Genomic DNA, 25,849 nt, shown 5'->3' on the forward strand with positions numbered 1-25,849 from the left:
TAAACGATACCTAACGGTACAATTATTTACTGTTAGCAAGTAGGAAATTTAGTTGGCTTTCCAAAATGGGAAAAACCAACGCAATCGGTTAAAAAATGAAAGCGTTATGGCATTTTTTGTGTTTTAACTTTTTGGTTTTTTTAATATTTCCCTTTATAAAAGATTGGAACCTTAGCATGTATGATTTTAGTTGTGATTATCTTGCTTTACAATTACGCACAAGGTACTAATCTTTTATAAAGGAAAATATGAAAAAAACCAAAAAGTTAAAACACAAAAAATGCCATAACGCATTAATTTTTCAACCGATTTCGTTGGTTTTTCCCATTTTGGAAAGCCAACTAAATTTCCTACTTGCTAACAGTAAATAATTGTACCGTTAGGTATCGTTTACGCAGCCTAGAGCACAAGGAAAAACATTTTACTGTTTTTTAATGCGTTTTTGTCACACTTAAACCACTATTACTTAGCCTTTTGTTAACCGATTTTAAAAATCTATGGCTTGTTCGAAAGACATTATTCTCCCGTTTCCAATAAAAAATAGGGCGTGCAAATCGGTTGTGGAAAAAAGAAGTAATATTCGTTTAAATTTGAAAATCCAAGAAAGCCCATTTTTCACTACATTTACCGTTATAAAATCAAAACCCGAAGTGACCCAAAGAAACCAAAGGTATTTTCGTCTTCTATGGACTCCCACAAAACCGATTTTATGCATTAGAACCCCTGCAAATTTTCACTGTAGCACAGTGTTATTATAGTATTTCTGTATGGTAAATTGAATTTAAAATTGTTATGTTTATGGTATAACTGAAATGAGAATGAATTACATTTAAGTTATTTACATTACAAAATTATTTGTTTAAGTTTAACGGTCGAAACAAAAAGAAACCCTAGTGGGAAAGGGATAAATTAATACATGTAAATTAAGCAGAGCCCCTAGCGGTATACATTGGCATTGCAGTAATGTTTACGTGTTCCTGTCATGCTCTGACATTTCAAGTGATCATTGTCGATTGACAGTTGACCAGGCGAAATCATATAAAAGGAGGTGCATTTCACATACTAGGGGCAGTCGTCTGTTGATGATTGCTGAGATAAGGTGGTTGATTAGAAGAAACGGCGCGCAACCTTGGTTGAATTGAGTCGAAGTATTCTAAGCAATATTCCTTGGCTCATAGTGGGGACTGTACTACGGCGACGGGTGGGTGTGTAGAAATACACACTATTCTCTAGCTGTGCGACTGAACCACGGCGACGGGTGGGTGTATAGCAATATACACTATTCTCTAGCTGTGTTGACGCTACTGTACTACGGCGACGGGTGGGTGTGTAGCAATACACACTAATCTCTAGCTGTGCGACGCGACTGAACCACGGCGACGGGTGGGTGTGTAGAAATACACACTATTCTCTAGCTGTGCGGCGCGACTGAACCACGGCGACGGGTGGGTGTATAGCAATATACACTATTCTCTAGCTGTGTTGACGCTACTGTACTACGGCGACGGGTGGGTGTGTAGAAATACACACTATTCTCTAGCTGTGCGACGCGACTGAACCACGGCGACGGGTGGGTGTATAGCAATATACCCTATTCTCTAGCTGTGTTGACGCTACTGTACTACGGCGACGGGTGGGTGTGTAGCAATACACACTATTCTCTAGCTGTGCGACGCGACTGAACCACGGCGACGGGTGGGTGTATAGCAATATACACTATTCTCTAGCTGTGCGGACGAAATACTACGCTGGACGTAGGGTCAAGCCGCTGCCACATTTTTCGTCGATATTCATCGGGCTGCCGCATTGCCAAGCCGCTGCCACATCCTTCGTGGATCTTCATCGGGCCGCGCATAGTCAAGCCGCTGCCACATTTTTCGTCGATATTCATCGGGCTGCCGCATTGCCAAGCCGCTGCCACTTCCTTCGTGGATCTTCATCGGGCCGCGCATGGTCAAGCCGCTGCCACATCATTCGTCGATATTCATCGGGCCGCCGCATTGTCAAGCCGCTGCCATCATATTCGTCGATATTCTTCGAGCCGCAGCATTGTCAAACCGTCACCGATACGAGTTATTCACCGTTCACCAACCACATCTTCGTTCGTCGATTTCCCCATAAATCATCATCCCTCAGCGATCTTCCGGCTCTCGTCATTCTAATACAACGGTCACACCAAACGTCGTCATAGATTAAGATAATGAGGACTGGATTATGTGTAGTGTAGTGTTAAGTGTTTTTATTAAATAAACTGTTTATAACGTTTTAAGAAAATCAGTGTGCTTCTCTCTCCTTGTTGTTCCCAAATCAAAAATAAATTCTTGTGACGACCCTGGCCCCTGCTGAACCTACCCCAGCTTCAAAGTGAAAACACGTCGTCACAATGGCGCCCGAGCAGGGACTATAAAAGGAGAGAAAGTAAAAAAAAACCAATATCGAGTGCTTAAAAACAAGTTACAAAACGAAATATCAAAGAAACCAAAATTAAAAAAAAAAACAAGAAAACTAAAAGTGTACGATATATACAAAAATAGTGGAAATCTATGGAAAAAAAAATGGAAAACAAAGGGTTAAAAGTGTCATGGGTTTACTTGCTCAAGCAAGAAGATTTGACTTCGTATTTAACTGAGTTTAACCTTGATGCGTCCGGAAAAGTCGACGAACTACGTAAAAGATTGGCCAAATTTCTACACGGCAACCATGAGGAAAAGTTAGTAGCCCGATTATTAGAATTACAAACCAAGCATGAGTGTACGAGTCCGGGCAAATCGACGACAACGCCTTTCACTACCCAGATACCAGTTTTAACGCTGACACCGTGTAGTTCGAAATCAATAGTGTCATCGCCCATTAAAGAGGAAAAGGTCTATCCTACAAACTCGCTGAGGGTGTGCCCCACTAATAAAACAACCATTGTGACTGAAAGAATAAATAAACAAATGGAAAATCTGTCAATACGGATAATGCACAAAGTAATTTGCAGCCACATGAACCCAACAATCATACACGTCAACTGCCTATCCTAGATCAAATACACAAATGGAATATTCGATTTGATAATGGTAAAGACCCCATTGGATTCGTTGAAAGGGTCGAAGAATTAGCTGAAATGTACGCAGTGGATCTAAATCAGTTAACAAAAATTATGCCGGAATTGCTCCGAGACAAAGCTTTAATCTGGTTGAGGAATAATCACGGCCAGTGGGCCACATGGAGTGAATTCAAACAAGACTTTTTAAACTTCTTTCTGCCACCACGGTATTTCGAAAAGCTGGATGATGAAATCAGAAAGAGAACGCAGCGACACCGGGAACCATTTAAGGAATATGTGTTGGCCATTCAAAATTTAATGCAACATACAAACATGACGGAGGAACAAAAATTAGAAAGGATTTTTAGAAACTCCCAATCGGATTACCAATGGTATATTCGTCGAAAGGATTTTACATCTTTGTCGGAGTTGATTACTTTGGCCGATGACCTGGAGTGCATTCCAAATCCTGGGCGGCAGGAGCCTCCCCGACATCAACAGTATTTTAACCGACAGATTGACCACTCTAAGCATAATTTTTACCGCACAGATCGGGAGGATCACCCCCAAAAAAGAAATTCTAATCTGGAAGAATCAAATAAAAATGGACCCTCTCCGAAACGTAGCCATCAAAATTCTACCACTTTTAATTGTGAAGAATACCGCCTGACCGCAACTGTTTTAATAGAAGGACGTTTGGTAACAGCAACCGTTGACACGGGAGCTACCAGCTGCTTCATAAAACGAGAGTTTGCAGATGGTTTAAAGAAAAATCTTATTTACAAACGACAACAAGCGAATGTCATCCTGGCAGACGGAACAGCGGTAAACATCACAAAATCGGTTATATTGCAGGTCATGTTTGGAAACCAAAGCTCCAATTGTCCGTTCCTGATAATGCCGCAGTTCAAAGAAGATATTATTTTGGGACTGGAGTTCTTAAAATTATTTCCCACCACCATCCATTGCGCAGGATTGAGTGTGAAATTAAGCAAGCCAACAAGCCAAGTTGAACATTGTACTATGGTTGCCGCCGCTGACAACACACAGAATGAGGTAAGAGAATTAGCCAAGCCTCCAGAAAATATCTTACCCAAACCTAAAGTAATTACTAATGAACTGACTAAGGAACAACGAAGGATTATTGAAGAGTTCTTAGCCGAAGAAGTTCTACTATTTCAGAAACTAAAAGGTCTGTCATCGATAGCAGAACATAAAATCGTAATGACCGACGACCGTCCCATAAAGCTAAGGTACGCTCCTCGCAATCCTGCTATGCAGGCCATTATCGATGCAGAGGTAAACAAACTTATTGACCGAGGCTGTATAGAACCTTCCAAGAGCCCATACAGTTTCCCAATAACTCTAGTGAAAAAGAAAAATGGAGATTGGCGAACTTGCATGGACTTCCGCCAATTGAATAAACGATCCGTGCCGGACGCATATCCCTTACCCCGGGTGGACACAATCTTGAATCGCTTGCGAGACGCCAAATATGTCAGTAGTTTGGACCTCAAAGATAAATACTGGCAGATTCCCATGGCCACAGAAAGTAGAAAATACACTGCCTTCGCGGTAGCCGGAAGAGGCCTCTACCAATGGAAGGTCATGCCTTTCGGGTTGCACTCCGCACCCGCAACTTTTCAAAGGGCATTGGATAGTGTCATTGGGCCGGAAATGGACCCTCACGCATTTGCCTATCTAGATGATATCATCGTAATTGGGAGAAATTTCGAGGAACATCTACGCAACTTACGAGAAGTGTTCCGGAGACTTCGAGCGGCCAATTTAAAGATCAACGTGGACAAATGCGAATTCTTTCGTAAGGAAACCAAATATCTGGGCCACGTCGTTAGCAGTGATGGGATCAAAACTGACCCAGATAAGATTGCCGCCATTGCAGAAATGAAAGCTCCTACATCGGTGAAAGAGGTCAGCAGATTCCTTGGCGTGGCTTCGTGGTACAGACGATTTGTACCGCAGTTCGCAACCGTAGCACAACCCTTAACGTCGCTGCTCAGAAAGGGAAAGCATTGGAAATGGGGGCCAGAGCAAGAAACAGCATTTGTCACTCTGAAAAGCCGATTGACCCAGGCACCTGTGCTTACCTGTCCGGACTTTTCCAAAACATTTTCCCTACAAACGGACGCCAGCGACTTCGGACTGGGAGTCGTTCTCACGCAGGAATTAGAAGGAGATAAGCGGGTTATTGCCTATGCTAGCCGACATTTGAACCAGGCCGAAAGAAATTACTCGGCCACCGAAAAAGAATGTTTGGCTATAATTTGGGGCATCAGGCAGATGAGACCGTACCTAGAAGGTTACGAATTCATAGTCATCACGGATCATCTGGCACTGAAATGGCTTAATTCTATAGAAAGCCCCACTGGCCGTCTCGCTCGCTGGGCCCTCGAGTTGCAGCAATATAATTTCACAGTGAGATATCGACGGGGAAAGCAGAACGTGGTCGCCGACGCACTCTCCAGACAGCCGGTGGAGATGCTAGAACTAGCCACAGTCAAAGAAAACAGCAGCTCCTGTCCGTGGATACGTAAACTGAAGCAAGCCATCAACAAACAACCGAAAAAGTACCCTGATTATTCCATTGTGGAGGGCCATGTATACCGTCATATACCGAGACAAGTGAACGACGAGGATTGCACTCCATGGAAGCTCTGCGTACCCACTTCATCAAGGGACCAAGTTTTAAAAGAAACACACGATAGTGTCACCGGAGGTCATCTTGGGATTAGAAAAACGAGCAACAAAGTGGCAAGTCGATATTGCTGGCCGGGCATGTTCCAAGACATCAAGCGATATGTAAAGCGATGTGAATCTTGCCAAAAATACAAGACCAACCAACAAAAGCCAGCAGGAGAAATGCTAACAAGGATCCCAGAGGAACCGTGGGCAACTATTTGCGCCGACTTCGTGGGACCCCTTCCTCGATCCAAGCATGGCAATACAATGCTCCTAGTAATAATGGACAGGTTTTCAAAATGGACGGAGTTAATATCCCTTCGAAAAGCAACTACTGAGGGGTTAATAAAGGGTTGCCGAGAGAGAATTATTGCGAGGTATGGAGTGCCAAAAGTGTTGATTACGGACAACGGAACCCAATTTACCAGTCGAAATTTTGAGAAATTTCTGAAAGAAATGGGAATAAAACATCAGCTGACCGCACCATACACCCCGCAAGAAAATCCCACGGAGAGAACAAATAGAACAGTAAAGACCATGATCGCGCAAGTGTCGCAGCAGCAACATAATAAATGGGATGATGCATTGCCCGAAATAATGTTAGCTATCAACACTAGTGCATCAGAGTCCACTGGCTATTCCCCCGCGTATTTGACGCAAGGTAGAGAACCCCGATTACCTCAGGCCTTGTATGATCAAGTCACAACTGGAACTGGCGCACGAATTGTATTACCAGAAGAACGAGCACAGGAGCTGAAACAAATATTTTCAATAGTTCGCCGCAACCTTGCTAAAGCGTCACAAGAACAAAAGAGGCATTACAACCTGCGTCGTCGAGCGTGGAAACCCAAAATTGGTGAAAAGGTGCTTGTTCGTCTGCACCCCCAGTCAAAGGCCATTGACAACTTCGCTGCAAGGCTTGCCCCAAAATACGGAGGCCCGTTTGTAGTGGAACAATATAAGTCGCCAGTCATCGCAGTGGTCCGAGGGCAGAACAATGACATCCGCACAATGCATCTGAGTGGGATGAAACAGTATTTTGAATGATAAATTCGCATAGACCAGTCGTAGAAGAGTTTATCCATCACCATAGTTCCTTTGAATTCCGCCTTTGATAAGTATCTTGTTCCACATATATGAATGAATGTTTTTGTTTTTCTATTTGTAGATTTCACATCCATAGAAGAAAATATTAATTCACACCAATTCCAATCCGAAAGAAGCATACAATACAATTGATTTGAATGATGGAGCAAGATAGCCCCAATACCAAAAAATTTAAGCGAGCTAAACAACAATTTCGAGCCAATATGGAACGGATCAACGCACAGAGACGTCGAACGATATTTCTCGATGACGGCCCTAGCACTAGTCGTAATGCACGGGGAAATAAAGTGCATTCACCCAAGCCAAGTCAAGCTCGGCAATCATCACCACCAGCGGCATCTCGACAGATATTTTACCGAATGAGCCATATCACCCAAAACGAAGAACCCGATATGAAGTTAGTTGATGACATCACCAGTTCTGAAGAAGGTGATGACCTGTCTCAGCAATCTATTGAAATAACAAACCCTACTCGGGAAGTTCCTAGAACACCTACCTAAGTTGAGGGCAGTGCATCATCGCAAATCAAAGACCGGACACCCGTTACTGTCACGCCGTCCACATCAATCGGTTCGGAGATTCCAGTTACACCAGGAAAATGGTATTTCGAAGAAGACGAGCAATCAACTCTCCCACGCTCTACAATGGAAGAGTCAGATGAAACCGAATCCCTGGGTGACATGGATAACGATTGCCGTAATACGTTGTATGGTTATATGGAAAGATCAGTGGCTCTACGGTCACCGTCCCCAATGACACTTAGCAGTACTTCGTCAGATGGTTATACCCCTACCCCGCCAAAAAGATATGGGCTAGGGTTCATTAATCAACAAGATAGACAATACAAGTACCTCGGTTGTCGATGCTACGAGCGAACAGTCACGGTCAAACTACTGATACCGGACACTGACAACGATGTCACCCTTGGATTAACGAATGGGGCGGAAGAGTCTCGGCAGACTACCCCCAATAGGTCAGCGACTGAGTCTGTCGAACAAACGCACCCGGCAGCTCATGTTGAACCAGTCCTGGAGATTGGGTCAGTCCAGACTATGGCCAGAGTCGACTATATTGCGCCAAGTGGAGTCCCAGATGCGAAATCCCCAACAAATATGAGGGAAGTGAGACATAAGGTAGCCTGCGGGTCGCCTTTACCCCAGAGTGATCACGGAAAAACAGAGGTGGAGGAGAGGCCGATTTCATCAGGTCATGTTCGCTCAGAGTTAGAAGAAGACTCAAGAGCGAACAGTCACGGTCAAACTACTGATACCGGACACTGACAACGATGTCACCCTTGGATTAACGAATGGGGCGGAAGAGTCTCGGCAGACTACCCCCAATAGGTCAGCGACTGAGTCTGTCGAACAAACGCACCCGGCAGCTCATGTTGAACCAGTCCTGGAGATTGGGTCAGTCCAGACTATGGCCAGAGTCGACTATATTGCGCCAAGTGGAGTCCCAGATGCGAAATCCCCAACAAATATGAGGGAAGTGAGACATAAGGTAGCCTGCGGGTCGCCTTTACCCCAGAGTGATCACGGAAAAACAGAGGTGGAGGAGAGGCCGATTTCATCAGGTCATGTTCGCTCAGAGTTAGAAGAAGACTCAAGATCCTCTGAGTATAGCTTTGTGACGGTGTCCGAGGAACCTAGTTTCGAATGGTGGACACAGTGTCGGGCATTGATCGGTATACCATCACCACCTCCCCTAAGTATACCCATAGAGCCGGAAAACGCACCAAAAATAGATGTTCCGATGCCGCCACCGACAACTAACGAATCGCACTTATCGCGTCATACTCCAAGCAAATCAGGAAGTCACCCATCAGTACCAGTTGACTCTGCATCATCGACCAGTTCGTCGTCATCCAGCAAAAATTCATCATCCAGCACCAGTGCAGCTTCGTCAACTAGTTCAGGGACTTCAAGCACAATCACAGCACCACCCCTAAAACAGATACGTACCAGCCAACAGTACCTGGACGAAATATTTATACCCAACACCGAAGAGAGAAAAACTCAACCAGACGCACCGCTCCACAGTGTCAATACACCACAATCCCCAGCACCAACCCAAACAAACCAATTAGCCGTAGATGAAACACATGCTAGTGAAAACTTTGCGGAAAGTCGCATCGACAAATTGAAGGGCAAATGGAAGGAAGGCCGCAGAACCAAGCTATTTGTAAAGCAAGACGGGCGGCAATACCGCATCATCATTTCAAACGACGGGGCAGTAAAAGTATTTCTTCGGACCTCTGCATCAGTCCCAAATATTCGGTCACATTCGACACGGTCGAACCCCAGTCGTAATGGCGGAGACTAAGACTATTTGAATGCCATTCCTTTAGGCTTCCCTGTTATTGGGAAAACAATAGCAACGTGTAAGCTCACCACGGGGAACAGATAAAAATCAGAGGGACGAAGGGAAGCCATGTAACGCCCAAAAGTCACCATGTTCGTTTTTGGAGTTCATTATTTTATTTTAATTAAAATTTACATTATTCTATTATTATAGTATTTCTGTATGGTAAATTGAATTTAAAATTGTTATGTTTATGGTATAACTGAAATGAGAATGAATTACATTTAAGTTATTTACATTACAAAATTATTTGTTTAAGTTTAACGGTCGAAACAAAAAGAAACCCTAGTGGGAAAGGGATAAATTAATACATGTAAATTAAGCAGAGCCCCTAGCGGTATACATTGGCATTGCAGTAATGTTTACGTGTTCCTGTCATGCTCTGACATTTCAAGTGATCATTGTCGATTGACAGTTGACCAGGCGAAATCATATAAAAGGAGGTGCATTTCACATACTCGGAGCAGTCGTCTGTTGATGATTGCTGAGATAAGGTGGTTGATTAGAAGAAACGGCGCGCAACCTTGGTTGAATTGAGTCGAAGTATTCTAAGCAATATTCCTTGGCTCATAGTGGGGACTGTACTACGGCGACGGGTGGGTGTGTAGAAATACACACTATTCTCTAGCTGTGCGACGCGACTGAACCACGGCGACGGGTGGGTGTATAGCAATATACACTATTCTCTAGCTGTGTTGACGCTACTGTACTACGGCGACGGGTGGGTGTGTAGCAATACACACTAATCTCTAGCTGTGCGACGCGACTGAACCACGGCGACGGGTGGGTGTGTAGAAATACACACTATTCTCTAGCTGTGCGACGCGACTGAACCACGGCGACGGGTGGGTGTATAGCAATATACACTATTCTCTAGCTGTGTTGACGCTACTGTACTACCTCGACGGGTGGGTGTGTAGAAATACACACTATTCTCTAGCTGTGCGACGCGACTGAACCACGGCGACGGGTGGGTGTATAGCAATATACACTATTCTCTAGCTGTGTTGACGCTACTGTACTACGGCGACGGGTGGGTGTGTAGAAATACACACTATTCTCTAGCTGTGCGACGCGACTGAACCACGGCGACGGGTGGGTGTATAGCAATATACACTATTCTCTAGCTGTGTTGACGCTACTGTACTACGGCGACGGGTGGGTGTGTAGCAATACACACTATTCTCTAGCTGTGCGACGCGACTGAACCACGGCGACGGGTGGGTGTATAGCAATATACACTATTCTCTAGCTGTGCGGACGAAATACCACACTGGACGTCGGGTCAAGCCGCTGCCACATTTTTCGTCGATATTCATCGGGCTGCCGCATTGTTAAGCCGCTGCCACATCCTTCGTGGATCTTCATCGGGCCGCGCATTGTCAAGCCGCTGCCACATTTTTCGTCGATATTCATCGGGCTGCCGCATTGCCAAGCCGCTGCCACTTCCTTCGTGGATCTTCATCGGGCCGCGCATGGTCAAGCCGCTGCCACATCATTCGTCGATATTCATCGGGCCGCCGCATTGTCAAGCCGCTGCCATCATATTCGTCGATATTCTTCGAGCCGCAGCATTGTCAAACCGTCACCGATACGAGTTATTCACCGTTCACCAACCACATCTTCGTTCGTCGATTTCCCCATAAATCATCATCCCTCATCGATCTTCCGGCTCTCGTCATTCTAATACAACGGTCACACAAAACGTCGTCATAGATTAAGATAATGAGGACTGGATTATGTGTTATGTGTAGTGTAGTGTTAAGTGTTTTTATTAAATAAACTGTTTATAACGTTTTAAGAAAATCAGTGTGCTTCTCTCTCCTTGTTGTTCCCAAATCAAAAATAAATTCTTGTGACGACCCTGGCCCCTGCTGAACCTACCCCAGCTTCAAAGTGAAAACACGTCGTCACAGTGTGTGGGTTCGAGTCATTGGCTTTCCTTTTTCAGATGCATTATTGATCATAAAGCTCCATTTCCAACAAAAAATTAATTAAAAAACTTTTTTATGCGGACCAATATTAAAGATTTCATGAGTATTCATTTGAATATAATTTCTATAATTCGAAATGTTCTAGAGGAGAAGCATCAATATAGTCAAAAATAAAGTTAATCAAAATACTTTTCTCCAAACTGCCCGATTTCAAACAAACAATTTAGTTACATTTATAGAATTTATTGAAGAATAACCATGGTTCATTTTATGTGGTTACCCTCTTTTTCATGCCAAGTTGCATACCAGTTTCCGAACGTAGGATAATACCAAGTATCAGTTTAATATCAAGTCCTAGTGGCAGCAATTCATATTCTCGCAAAATTTTACAAAGGACGCTTTTCATTTCAAGCATTGCGAAACGTTGGCCAATACAGTTTCGTGAACCTGCACTGAATGGAACAAAAATGAATGGACTGGTAATAGAAGAATCCCTATGTCGATCAGGTATAAATTGTGTTGCATTTTGAAAAACGGATTCATCTCTAAGCCCATGGAAAAGATACATCATGAGTTGGGTTCCAGCAGGTAGAACACCATCACCTATTTCGGAATGGGCTGTAATTGCAAAAACAAAACCAATAAATACTTCAGTATATCTGTAGCATTGTTGGATCCAGTATGAACTTACTGTAATGAAAATCTTCTGTAATTTCTCGTCCTATAATAGGTACGGGTGGATATAAACGTAATGACTCTTTAATAACGCACTCCATATATTTCAATTCGTTTAGTTTTGTTATAGTGAATGGATAGGCAATTCTCTTCCCAAAGATGTCATAAATTTCATCTAAGAGCTTTTGTTGGACTTCAGGATGCCGAGAAATAAGATATAATGTGAAACAAAGTGCCGTAGTTGTTGTATCATGGCCTTCAAACATAAATGTGTCCACTTCCTCGCGTATATCTTCATCTGACAATGGTACACCATCAGCTGTCGTTGCCTGCAATAAGACATCCATTAGGGCCATATGTTTTCTTATACCAATGCCATGTGGATCGTGATCTGTAATATATTTTTCAGATTTTAAGCGTATTTCCAGTTCACGACGTCTTTCCTCAATAACGCTTTTTGTGAATTTGTGCATTATACTTATTAGTTTAGTTTGTCGTAGCTTCTTAAATGGATGTAAAATTGAGAAGACCATTTCATTGTTAAGATAGGTTCGAATAAAGCGCCACATCGATAGGCTGGTCATTCTGAAAAAAATTAGAAATCAAGTAAACTGTTATCTAGAATGAATCAGTTAGGAGCTAGGAGTTAGGAGCAGATTATGAAAGTAGGGCTATATATATATAAGACACGTGTATCGGCGTTTTTCACCTTGACATCGGAAAGTAACCAAAGTAAGCGGGGCCTTTTAATGAACAGCATGAGGGTTAAAATTTTTAACATAAATATTCCTCATGCTCTTGTATTTAAAGTTGCCAAAGACACAAAATCGAATATTTCGGAAAAACAAGAAATGGGCGAAAAAACGCCGATACACGTGTCTCATTTTATTTAGCCCTACTTTCATAATCTGCTAATTCTATCCCATCATTTTGAAAAAAAAATTGAATTTTGTTGCACAGTGTAATTGACAAAAGTAAGATAAGCTTCCTTTATATGTGAAGTATATCCCGATGTTTTAAATATTCAGAAATAGCCCGGTTATTATCCGGTAACATCTACGTAGATATAATAAACTAGATCGAAAAAAGGAGATATGTATGTATTTCGAAAAATGATCGGATAGTATAGGGTGTTTTTTAAGCTAGATAGAACTTTAAATTGTAAGAAGTAACACAAAAAATTAAATTTTGATGAAACTTTTTTTTATTTGTTTCAGTATACTCTGACAAATCATCATGAATAGACTCACGCTTGAACAACGCTACGAAATTATACAAAATTTACTTTGAAAATCAGTCGTCGATTCGCGCAACTTATAGATGTTGTTTTATCGCAAAATTGTGTTGAGCGATGAGGCGCATTTTTGGCTTAACGGGTTTGTTAATAAGCAAAATTGCCGCATATGGAGTGAGACCAATCCACAAGAGACCCTACAGACTCCATTACATCCAGAAAAATGCACCGTATGGTGCGGTTTTCACGCTGGTGGCATCATCGGACCTTATTTCTTCAAAAAAAAGCCCGGAGCTCGCGTTACGGTCAATGGAGATCGTTACCGCACCATGATCAATGATTTCTTGTTTGAATATATGGATGACATTGATCCGGAGGAGATGTGGTTTCAACAGGATGGCGCTACGTGCCATACGGCGAACGCAACCATCGACTTATTGAAATCAAAATTTGGCGATAAGTTGATTTCGAGAAGTGGACCTGTCAATTGGCCTCCAAGGTCGTGCGATTTGACACCTCTCGATTATTTCCTGTGGGGCTACGTGAAGTCACTGGTTTATGCTGATAAACCAGCAACAATTGATGCCTTTGAGGCCAGCATTGTTCGTGTTATTCGTGACATACGGCCAGCAGTGCTCGAAAAAGTGGCCAAAAATTGGACGTCCAGAATGCACTTCGTCAAGAACAGCCGCGGTGCCCATATGCCCGAAATCATTTTCAAATGTTAATGCCACGTATTGATCTTTCGAATAAAAAAAAATTTTGATTACAATTTAACTTTTTGTGTTATTTTTTACAATTTCAAGTTCTATCGGGCTTAAAAAAACACCCTTTATTTAGGGAGTGTATTGACCATTGTGGGAAAAATATCCAAATTTAATTTTTGGTCCAAATTTTAAATTCTGGGGCATATTCCGACAAATTACGAACAGGAAAGCCAACTCTTGACGTCTGCCTTGATGCGAATTATAACAATAAAAAATAATGCAAAAATATACAGTATAGTCTTGATAATCCGGACACTCGTTAATCCGGACACTCGTTAATCCGGACAACGCGGTAATCCGGACACTAGAATTTTTTACATTGTAGACTCTGTAATCCGGACACCACTTATTTTTCTTACCTCGATAATCCGGACATCAACAGTTTTTTCTAACGTGAGCATTATACCCTAGACAGACGGCAGCGTTAATTTGCATTAACTTCAAATTAATTCGCGCATTATCCACATTCTTAATGCACAAAATCAAAAGAAATTTAAACTGAATTTAGCAATTTCAATATGGCAATGCTGTTGACAATCAATTTTCTTTTGTCAAATTTCCATGTTTAAGAAAATAAAAATGGAAAGCAAATCAGCAATTTTCGCGTTTCTTCAAAATAAGTAGTGGTCTTTCGCCAGTAGAATAGCAGCTAATCGTTTTTAAAGCCTTCTAACAAATCTCTTTTTAAAATTTTTATTTTCACAAAAATTTCATTACCCACCATACCAATTCTATCGAAAATTATACCTTCTTCAAATGTTTTTTAAAGTTTTGCAATATTTTTATAATATTAAAAAGACTCAAAAATATCGCGAATAAATTAAATTTATTTTTGCTTCATCGTGGTGAAAAGGTCAATGGTAGAAAGTGTATTTGTTTCGCATATTTTGGCGAACTTTTGTAAAGCTTTATGAAATGGTCTGCTGGGTACAAACAAACAACACAAACAACTGTTTCATAAATGCAGAAACTATCGTCTGTCAGGGTGAAAAATTAATTCAAATTAGGACATTTTTAATGTAAATTAACTCTGCCGTCTGTCTAGGGTATTTGATTCTTATTTATTTAAGTAACATTTTCGTTCTTAGCAATAACAATTAGAATATAAATCAGAAAAATTTAATTTTTCAAAGTTTTCGGTCCAAATCTCGACTTTTTAGCAAGCCACTGTTGACTCAGTTACGCAGTCAATACGGAAATAATAATCTGAATCTGTCGAATGATTTTTCTACCGTTCAACCATTGAAGGCTGATATGATAAGCACCAATATTTAAAACCTAGTGTCGAGTAGCCTATTTCCCTGAAAAATTAATGTTGAATGTTCCTTTCCTCCAAAGGAATTAGTTCATTAGCTCTATAATTAGTAAGAATGTCCATTAGGAGCACGTAATGTATTCCAAGAATACATTACCTAAATTTTTTTATAATATTGAAAGCTTTGGTATTTATATCTTAGTTTATTGGGATTTAAGGCTGAACGTGGAAACGAGTAGAGACCATTTATAGAATTTCAATAAATTATTAAAAAAATCGTATTCTTCGACATTAAAAATCACGACGAAAATACTCAGGCAATGAAACCTAAGTTATACTGGAGGAATATAAGAAGTAAATGTGGTAGCCAGGAAATCGACTCCCAGTTTTAAAATGGTCGCAGCCCGTGGTATTTTTTTAAAATGAATTCGATTACCTTAGATGTCAAAGTATAATATTATAAGTAGGTATAATATTATAAGTATTGATGACACACAACACATGGTCAGGTTTTGCTGCTTTAACTGACAACAAATACAAACATAAATACTCCATTGTTCTCATCCAAGCACTCACTCCAATATCGGGTAATACAACAAGAGGTACTTTTTTTATACCCTCCACCATAATATGAAGGGTATAATTTTGTTTGTCATTCCGTTTGTAACACATCGAAATATTCATCGGAGATCCTATAAAGTATATATATTCTTGATCAGGGTAAAATTCGAAGTTGATATAACCCTGTCCGTTCGTCTGTTGAAATCAAGATATAGCTCGCAATTTTTATACCCTCCACCATAAGATGGGGGGTATATTAAGTTTGTTATTCCGTTTGTAAGTACTCGAAATAATCATTGTAGACCCCACAAACTATATATATTCTTAATCAGCGTGCAATTCTACATCGATATGGCCATGTCCGTCCGTCTGTGGAAATCACTCTAGCGCCCAAACGGATTGAAGTAGGTGGATGACATTTTGGTATAATCTTTTATATGTACGTAGGACATTTGGTATTGAAAGCGGGCTATGTAGGTCCACGTTTTCGTGTAGCCCCCATACAAAGTGACGCGTAGTCGTTTTAAGGAATTTTTAAAATATTTGTCCCATTTTACTACCGAATCGGTTGTAATTTGGTATTTTGTGTCTTTAGAGGCTAAAAACATTTCCAATAATGTTTGTTTATATAAGTCCACGTTTTGGTATAGCCCCCATATATAATACGCGTCACTTTAAGATATTTTGAATGTATTAGTCTCATTTGACCACAGAATAGGTTGTAACTTTGTATTTTGTGTTTCCAGAGGCTAAGAAACATTTCTACCATAAAATGTTTATATAGGTCAACGTTTTGATATAGCCCCCATAGGACGATATCTCCCGATTTTCGGTATTTTGAAGTTTTTAGCCTCATTATTACACCGAAATGGCTAAAATTTGGTATTTAGTCTTCGTTGGGTGTATAAAACTTTCCCCCAGAAATTTGTAGGTATAGGTCCACACCTTTATATAGCCCCCATAGAACGGTTCCTCCCGATTTTAGGTATTTTGAAGGTTGTGGCCTCAATATTCCACCGAAATGGCTGAAATTTGGTATTTAGTCTTCGATGGGGGTATACAACTTTCCAGCGGAAATTTGTCGGTATAGGTCCACGTCTTCATATAGCCCCCATAGAACGGTACCTCCTGATTTTCCGTATTTCGAAGTTTTTGACCTCAATATCCCACCCAAATAACTGAAATGTGCTAATAAGTCTTCGTTAAGAGTATACAACTTTCCACCTGAAATTTGTCGGTATAAGTCCACGCCCTCATATAGCCCCCAAATTTTCGGTAGTTTTGAAGGTTTTAGCTATATTATCCTACCAAAATGTCTGAAATTTGGTACATAGTCTTCATTAAGGGTATAAAATTTTCCACCTGAGATTGGTTGGTATACGTTCACGCCTGCATATAGCCCCCATAGAACGGTTCATCCCGATTTTTGGTATTTTGAAGGTTGTGGCCTCAATATTCATCCGAAGTGGCTGAAATTTGGTATTAAGTCTTCGTTCGGGGTATACAACTTTCTCCCAGAAATTTGTTGGTAAAGGTCCACGTCTTAATGGAGCCCCCATACCACCCGATTTTCGGTATTTTGAAGGTTTTAGCTTCATTATCACACCGAAATGGCTGAAATTTGGTACTTAGTATTCGTTGTGGGTATAAAATTTCCCCCCAGAATTTTGTTGGTATGGGTCCACGCCTTCATATAGCCCCCAAAGGACGGTACCTCCCAATTTCCGGTATTTTAAAGGTTGTGGCCTCAATATTCCTCCGAAATTGCTGAAATTTGGTATTTAGTCATGATTTGAGATATAAAAGTTTCCATATGAAATTTGTCGGTGTAGGTCCACGCCTTCATATAGCCCCCGTAGAACGGTACCTCTCGATTTTCGTTATTTAGAAGTTTGTGGCAGCAACAACCTCCCGATATTTGTAATTGTGAAAGATGTGACGTCATATACCACCGAAATTACTGGAACTTGTTATTTAGTCTTTCATGGGGTTATAAAATGTTCCAGAAACGAATTAGAAGCGTGCCTCTTTATTTTTTAGGTTTTAACCACATTATTTTATTGAAATATCGGAAATTTGGTATTAACCCCCTGTTTTTGTAACTATTTTTTTTCGTTCGCCTATATTCGTAATAATTTAGGCATCCATAGCTCAGTCCCTAGATGGCATACGGACCTAATTTTTCCTAGACACGTTCCATATATAGTTAAGAATTCCTCTTTTAAAAATCAGAGCTCTACATTTGCCCTGACGCGAGTAAATCGATCTACAAGATTTGACAATTCGTGTGAGAAGAATGAAAACTTTTACAAAAACAGGGGGTAAGTCTTCTTTGAGTGTAAAAACTTTACGCCAGAAATTTTTCGGTATAGATCGACGTTTTGACATAGCCCCCATAGGACAGTACCTCCCGAATTTCGGTATTTTGAAGGTTAGCGAAATTGTTTTACCGAAATTGCTGAAATTTGGTATTAAGTCTTCTCCATAAATGAAAGGAAACTAATTGTTCCATTTTATTTAATTACCACTCGTGGTGGAGGGTATAACAATTTCGGCACGGCCGAACTTAAGGTCGTTCTAACTTGTTTAACAGCCTTTTTTGACAGATCATGCGTGAGTTGTGTCACGTGTTCATGTTATGTTTGTTTTGTGCTGTTTGACATTTTATCATGGAAAAGCCTACGCCTCTACAACGTTTACAAATCGTTCAACTTTATTACGAAAATTAGCGTTATGTGGGGAGTGTGTTTCGAGCCTAATTTTCAGTGATGAGGCACATTTAGGAAGAAGAGCAACTTAAAGAGATTCTAGAGCTGTAATTTCATCCAGAAAAAATATCGGTTTGTGGGTCGGTGGAATCGTTGGGCCCTATTTCCCCAAAATGATGCCAGTTAGGAATTCACCGTCAGTGGTGACCGTAATTGTGCCGTAATAACCGACTATTTGATGTCTGAAACTGAAGGTCGTAATTTCGGCGACATTTGGTTTCAATAAAACGGTGCCTCTTCCCACACATCGCATCAATCAATGGATTTATTGAAAGAACACTTTGGCCACCAAGATCGTCTCACATCACTCCGCTTCGATTCCCACCAAAATTGTTCTTTCCGAAAAAAGACAATAAAATTGTCGAAGAAAAGAGAATAGTATTGTCCAGTTGACAAGAACTATTGTTGGATTTGACAAAAACAATTGTTTAAATTGACAAAAACAATTATTGGTGTCATAATACTACATAAGGAATCAAACAATATCTTTACAATACATATTTTGCTCTTCGAATATTATTGGATCAATTATATTTTTTCTCTGTCTGTATGTAGTAACTTTTGCGACTCCTACCTAAAGTGAAGCGGCGAGGCAAATTTCTTTTTGAAGAAAGTTAAGGCCTCGTCCTTTCTGAACATTGTTCTAATGGATTCCCAAATTTGTTTGTCCCAAATTTGTTTATAGTGTTTACAGCTTTACAATAATTTACTCTGTTCAAGAACTTGTAAGAAACTACTATTTGTGAAGTTTTGAAAAACTGCTTCCTTTATAAATTTGTTAAAAGTTAAAAAAATAGAAGATTCTTGCAGGTTCTGGAACAAAGCATTTTTTAATCACCACTTAAAGTTATTTCAAATTCCCCAAATACTCACTCTTTTACTGCCATAGTGTATGGCATATTTTTATCCGTTTGAGCATTTACATTAACACCCATAGCTGTTTCCGATATTATATCCATGGCAGCAGAACAAATGTAAGGCATAATGTCGAAGGGGGTCTTTCCATCCGCTCTCTCCGACAAACAATCTAACAGTACCGTTGATTGTCTATCGAAAACTTCTATGAATTGTTCCAGTATTGTAAAATGAAATGTTGGTGTTATAATTTTACGCCTTGTGTGCCATTTTTGTCCGTCACTTATTAGTAAGCCGGTACCAAGCCATGGTTTTAAAATTTTATATAAAATTGACTTGCGACTTTGTGTAGGATGCGCTAATATTTGTTCGTACAACTCAATATTTGATGTGCATATGAAAAGATGACCCACCATCCATATTTTTATAATACTTCCATATTTGGCTTGCGTTTCATATGATGCTTCCAGCAATTCTAGGAAATTAGAAATGGATAATTGAATGGTTAATCGTATTCTAACTGACATTTTCGAATATCCGAAGATACGTGGCGTGTAGAAATGGGCGCGTGCCTAATTTTTAGAACATGGAACAAAATTTGTATGCACATTCACGAACAAACACGGCGTTTTTCAAGAAGGCACGAACACGCACACTCACGCACGAAATAACAAAAAAAAAGAGATTTTCATATAGTTGTACAATTATTTGTTCAAAAAATATTCATACATATATACTTCTAAAATATACATATTGCAAAATATTTACATATTCTTATTTAAATCATTATTTCCAGATGTGGACAAAAATTTCTCGCTCGTTGCTGAGCTGTCGGGTATAGCCAAAATGTTCCTGGCTAATTGTTTTAAAAATTTGACATTAGACACTTTCCAAAAGTTTAAAACGTCAGTCTGGCAAAATACGGCACACAGTGTTGCCGCTTCCATACAAAAGTGGACAAAAATAGAGGGACTTGACCCAGGTTGATGAAATTTTGCACAAGTACTTATAAGGGCATATGAATGAAAAATTTCAACTTTGGTCCATATCGGTTCAGATTTGGGTATAGCCCCCAAATATATCTTTCCCCGCTTTTGCTATAACTCGGTCAATTTTGATCGAATAGCCTTCAAATTTAATATGTGATATTTTCTTATGCCCCCGAGTAGTTTCACCGATTTTCGTAAAAGTCGGTTCAGATTTGGATATAGCTCCCATATATATGTATATCTTTCCCGATTTTGCTATAAATCGCTCAATTTTTGATGAATAACCTTCAAATTTAACATGGGATGTTTCCTCAGGCCACTGTTCAGTTTTACCGATTTTGATTTGATTTCGCAAAAATCGGTACAGATTTGGATATAGCCTCCATATATATCTTTCACCGATCAATTTTTGAAACATAGCCTTCAAATTTAACATAGGATGTTTCTTATGGCCTTTTTCAGTTTCACCGATTTTGACAAAAATCGGTTTAGATTTGGATATAGCTCTCATATATATTTTCACTAACCACGCAATGTTTGTGAGATATTGATTAAGTTAGGATTGATTTGATCTTAATCTCATTCTGGACTTGGTACATATGTATATGCTCTCAAGAATAATATATATTGAATTCCAACGTGTTCTTATATCTTGTTTTAAAATTTTCGACATTTTTTTGTTTAGCTCCGAGTGTTTAAAATGTCTTACAAACTTTTTTGAGCCGTCAATCAGTTTTCTCAATTCGGGAAGAGGATGTTTTTCAACAATATCATCCATAACTAAGTTCAAATTGTGGCAAGCGCAAGGTATACGTTTAAATCTTTTAAGTTTCGAAACATCGTTGGAACCATACTCGGTTACAAATACAGAATTTCCCAACTTGTCTTCAATTTTAGTAAGATAAACAACAGATTTTCAAAGACAGTACATTGCGTTACCCGCTGAGTTGTTTTTGTATTTGCTTCTCTCTCATGAATAAAACAAATGGCAAACAAACATCATCTTTTTGTTCTGGCCTCTCCATAACAAAACGGCAAAAAGTCCCAGACTAAAAACACGAAGCAAATAATTTTAGGAAAACTACAGTTGATGAATTTTTTGGTCGGTTTTGCACGGTCTCTTGCACGACTTCTAAAGGGAGCCCAAAAATTTAGCACGATCGTGGCACATAGTGCAGACCGTGTTTGGTCGTGTCGTGCAAAATCGTGCCATGAAAAAAAAGCACGATCACGCACTGCCAAAAATTTATTCCGGCACGACACGCACAAACACGGCGATTTTCGAGAAGGCACGAACACGCACTACTCACGGCACAACACGCGCCCACCTCTAATTGGGGCAATACTCCCAAAGTGGTACTAATGTGGTATTTTTTTGCTCTAATGGTCTCCCGCTATTATTTCCATGACAAATTTAATTTATATAAATCGTAGAGCATCTCCACTATCGAGTAGTCAATTTCGGTTTATTGATCTTCGTTGGAGTACGAACAGACACAACACGAAAGTTAGACAACATATTCCACTCAACTAGCCCAATTGCTTAATCAAAGCACTCCTCCCAATTGCTTAATCAAAGCACCACTCCCGATAACATATCAGCGCAATGGCAAAGCATTGCCCACTCCATGCAAACAGCCGCAAAATCCATACTTGGATACCAGAGACCTCCACCAAGGAATCCATGGTATGATGAGGAGTGTCGTGCTGCCACCGAAGAGAAAAATGCGGCATATAGGGCTACTTTACAATCATTAGCAAAGCGTAGCGCACGAGAGAGATACAGGAAGAAAAGGAGAGAGGAGAAACGTCTTTTCCACAGGAAAAAGAGAAAGACGGAAAAGCGGGAGTGTGAAAAAATCGAGATGTACAGAAGCCAGAATCAAGTCCGAAAATTCTACCAAAGAGTCAAGCATCAAACTGATGGCTTTGGTACAGGCACATCCTCCTGTAGAGACCAGCAAGGTAATTTGGTAACTGATACAGATAGTGCACTCAGGATATGGAAAGAACATTTTTCAAATCTGTTGGTATCCAATAGCAGCGAAGACGACGAAGGTACCACAGTCCCAATCCCAGAAGATGGTATTAAATGTATACCGCCCAGCCAAGATGAGGTAAAGGCAGCAATAAATCGGCTGAAGAATAATAAGGCAGCAGGGGCCGATGGCTTACCAGCCGAGCTGTTCAAAACCGGAGGCGACACGCTGATAAGGTGTATTCATCAGCTAGTTAGCACCATCTGGCAGGAAGAACGAGTACCCGACGATTGGAACCTGAATATCCTGTGCCCCGTCCACAAGAAGGGAGATAAGACTGTATGCTCTAACTATAGGGGCATAAGTCTACTCCCTATTGCCTACAAGATCGTGTCAGGGACATTGTGCGCACGACTAAAGCCTATGGTCAACGAGATAATTGGACCATACCAGTGCGTCTTTAGACCTGGCAAGTCCACCATTGACCAGATATTTACCCTGCGGCAAATCCTGGAGAAGACCCAAGAGATGCAGATCGACACCTACCACCTTTTTGTCGATTATAAAGCAGCCTTCGACAGCCCGCTGCGTTCAAAGGTATTCCAAGCCATGTCTGAATTTGGTATCCCCGCAAAGTTCATCCGGCTTTGTAAAATGACTTTAACTGACACGAGGTCCTCAGTTAAAATAGGAAAGAACCTCTCCGAAGAGTTTGGTACCAAAAGAGGTTTCAGACAAGGAGACACCCTTTCGTGTGACCTCTTCAACATCCTGCTAGAAAAGGTTATACGAGAGGCAAACGTCAAAAGAAGTGGCACAATCTAGCCCAATAGTCCCATGTTACTTGCTTATGCTGATGATATAGACATCATGGGCCGATCAGTAAAAGAAGTAACTGATACCTTTATAAAGGTCGAAGGAGAATCTGCTAAAATGGGTCTGGCGGTAAACGGTGAGAAGACCAAGTTGATGGTGTCGACGCGCAATGCATCCATTGAGCTCGGACCGACTGTGGATGTTGGTTCCTATAATATTGAGGTAGTAAAAGACTTCGTCTACCTCGGCACCTCCGTAAACACAACAAACGACATCAGTTGTGAAATAAAAAGAAGAATTGTATTGGCCAACAGATGCTACTTTGGTTTAAGTAAGCAGTTTAAAAACAAAGCCACATCTCGTCAAACAAAAATAACGCTCTACAAAACACTGATACTACCCGTGCTGATGTATGGCTCCGAAGCCTGGGTACTTGCGCAAGCAGACATGGCAGTGCTTGGTGTGTTTGAGAGAAAAATTCTTCGAAAGATCTACGGACCAATCTGCGTTGACGGTGAATATCGTCGCATGAACCACGAGCTGTATCAGCTATACAACGACATCAGTATAGTTAAACGTATCGAGATGCAGCGATTGCGTTGGCTAGGCCATATCATAAGAATGAGCGATAATGAACCCACTAAAAAGGCGTATGAATACATGCCACATGGCGGTGCACGCAGAATTGGCAGGCCAAGGAATAGATGGCGCAAACAAGTGGATGATGAGATGAAAAGGCGCGGTATTCCAGAGTGCGAAGCAACAAATAGAGAGGAATGGAGATCTCTTCTTAGTTCGGCCTATAGAACAAATGTTCAGTAATGGGCCAGCTAAGTAAGTAAGTAAGATCTTCGTTGGAGAAGAAAATAACCACCACGGAGAAGAAACAGATCCACGCCATTCTCAAACCAGCACTCCGATGTATGCATATTTTTACAGAAATCATTTATATAACAGTTGTATAACTGATGTTCTGTCTTTGATTTCTCATTCAGAAAGCCTCAATACCGGAGAAGATTCAAGAACCCATAAGAAATCACTCAAGAAGATTATTTTCAGATCAATCACTTTTAACTTTTCCCTACATAACATTGGTATTCTTTCCTTGGCACTATAAATGCGTCATTTCCTACGGAACACTGAGAATCGTTTTCTTGATATGACAAAGAATAATGAATTCAATTCGATTTCGATAATATACAATTCTCGATTCTAACTTCCTCATCGAATTTCTAGAGTCACCATCCCCACGTCTCTGGGAACACAATCCACGTAACATTTGTATAAGATCAAAAATGATTGTGTCAGTTGCCTCAATTGGAATCACTCATTCGAAATTAACATTTAAATATTCGGTATTGGATACAACCATTTTCTTAGTACACAAAAAAAATGTATAAATTTTGTTTCAGAAACTTTTCATAATCTCAACGTGGTTCTGAACATAATTACAACAGCTACAATTACTTGAGTAAAAGATCACGGTTCTTAAATATATGAGGACGAGAGATATTATATTGATTTAATAATGCACAGTATACAAATTATTCCTAATAATACTGCAAACATTCTACGTCGTCCTAAATAAATCAAATCAAAGAATAAACTGCAATGTGCATTTGACCTCTGCAAGGTGATAGCACTCTCTTAGATAACACATATTTGAACTCACGTAATCAATACGATATTATAAACAATATTTAATAATTCAAACTATTGTAATACTATACTTATATTTGCATTTTGGTCGCCAACTTTCGAAAATCGAATAGGCAAATAAAGAAGAATCAATACCCGTCCGCGAGTCGCAGTTCCCCGGGTCCACTAGTTTATTATATATTTGTTTCTTTGTTTACACTCATCTTACTGTCAGGCTTTATTTTTATTGCTTCACCCACACATCCCAAAATGGGATAACTTGGAGGTCCCGGAATATGTTCGGTAAGTATGCGACTATTCTTTGTAGTAATATGGATTCGCAATGCCCATATACATATTAATATCACTAGAAAAATTAAGACTAACGCGATGTAAACCATTTCAATGATGAACGTTAACTGAATTGTCTGAATAAGTTCACATGATATATAAACATTTGTAGATTATTTTCCATATAAAAAGACAGTATAAACAATGTATTAAGGGTTTTTTATATTTGAACTATGAAACCCATCTTATTAACCTGTGCAGTAATTCTGTCAGCAAAGTCAAGCTTTAATAGTTGTCGAAACACTGATAACCAAAATAAACAATAACAAGTAAGAACGGCGTAAAGTTCGGCAGGGTCGACCTTTTTATGCCCTCCACAACCACTGTAAATATGAACAATTAGAACTACTAAGCTCTTCTCTACGTTATGTATAATTCCTTGGATGAGAATAATATCTTGGGCGTTGTCTTTTGTAAGTAAAATTGAAACAATAAACAAATTGCTAACAAATAACAAGTAACTTATCTCCAACTTTTGCCGCTGAGTCATCCAAGTCCACGATGTTAGGATACATCATTTTTTTCTTGCGGGAGTTGTGCTTCATTGGCCACGGACAGTCTCCGTAATTCCACTAATCATTGTATTTTCTATTTTTTATCTCCATTGCAAATATAAATAAACATTAAAAAAGTAAATAAACGAACACATAAAAACTACAAAAAATAATTTAACCAACGTTTGAATTTTCATTTCACATTATTAAACACTTCATATTTACCTTCAGCGAAGTTAATTATCCTTTTGAGCGTTGTCATCTGTAAGCAAAATTGAAAACCATAAAACAATTTTTAGTAATTTATCTGGTTTTCTTTCTACACATTACA

General features: G+C 40.0%; 2 protein-coding genes across 2 annotated transcripts; one reads left to right on the plus strand and one right to left on the minus strand.

Annotated features, from left to right (window-relative positions):
- Positions 1–782: 782 nt before the first annotated feature.
- On the plus strand, positions 783–11,108 carry LOC141401536 (uncharacterized). The gene is made up of 2 exons (XM_073981831.1): positions 783–2,710; positions 6,900–11,108. Exon 2 carries the CDS (start codon positions 8,261–8,263, stop codon positions 9,161–9,163), a length of 903 nt encoding a protein of 300 aa, XP_073837932.1. The 5' UTR covers positions 783–2,710; positions 6,900–8,260; the 3' UTR covers positions 9,164–11,108.
- Positions 11,109–11,363: 255 nt separating this feature from the next.
- LOC141401535 (cytochrome P450 4d8-like) lies at positions 11,364–25,088 on the minus strand. The gene is made up of 4 exons (XM_073981830.1): positions 24,903–25,088; positions 19,270–19,726; positions 11,828–12,396; positions 11,364–11,754 (listed from the first exon to the last, which is right to left on the minus strand). Exons 1-4 carry the CDS (start codon positions 25,072–25,074, stop codon positions 11,405–11,407), a joined length of 1,548 nt encoding a protein of 515 aa, XP_073837931.1. The 5' UTR covers positions 25,075–25,088; the 3' UTR covers positions 11,364–11,404.
- Positions 25,089–25,849: the final 761 nt, after the last annotated feature.

This window comes from Musca autumnalis, unplaced genomic scaffold, assembly GCF_047663935.1.
Source record: "Musca autumnalis isolate F117 unplaced genomic scaffold, ASM4766393v1 scaffold_4, whole genome shotgun sequence".
Classification (NCBI taxonomy): domain Eukaryota; kingdom Metazoa; phylum Arthropoda; class Insecta; order Diptera; family Muscidae; genus Musca; species Musca autumnalis.

Excerpts from the sequence above, each read along its gene's own strand:
- LOC141401536 (XM_073981831.1), top strand. The coding sequence starts at position 8,261 with ATGGCCAGAGTCGACTATATTGCGCCAAGTGGAGTCCCAGATGCGAAA.
- LOC141401535 (XM_073981830.1), bottom strand. The coding sequence starts at position 25,074 with ATGGTTTACATCGCGTTAGTCTTAATTTTTCTAGTGATATTAATATGT. Across the intron at positions 19,727-24,902 it reads AATAAAAATAAAGCCTGACA|AATTGCTGGAAGCATCATAT; the intron begins GTAAGATGAGTG and ends CTAATTTCCTAG. Across the intron at positions 11,755-11,827 it reads TACAGAAGATTTTCATTACA|CCCATTCCGAAATAGGTGAT; the intron begins GTAAGTTCATAC and ends TTGCAATTACAG.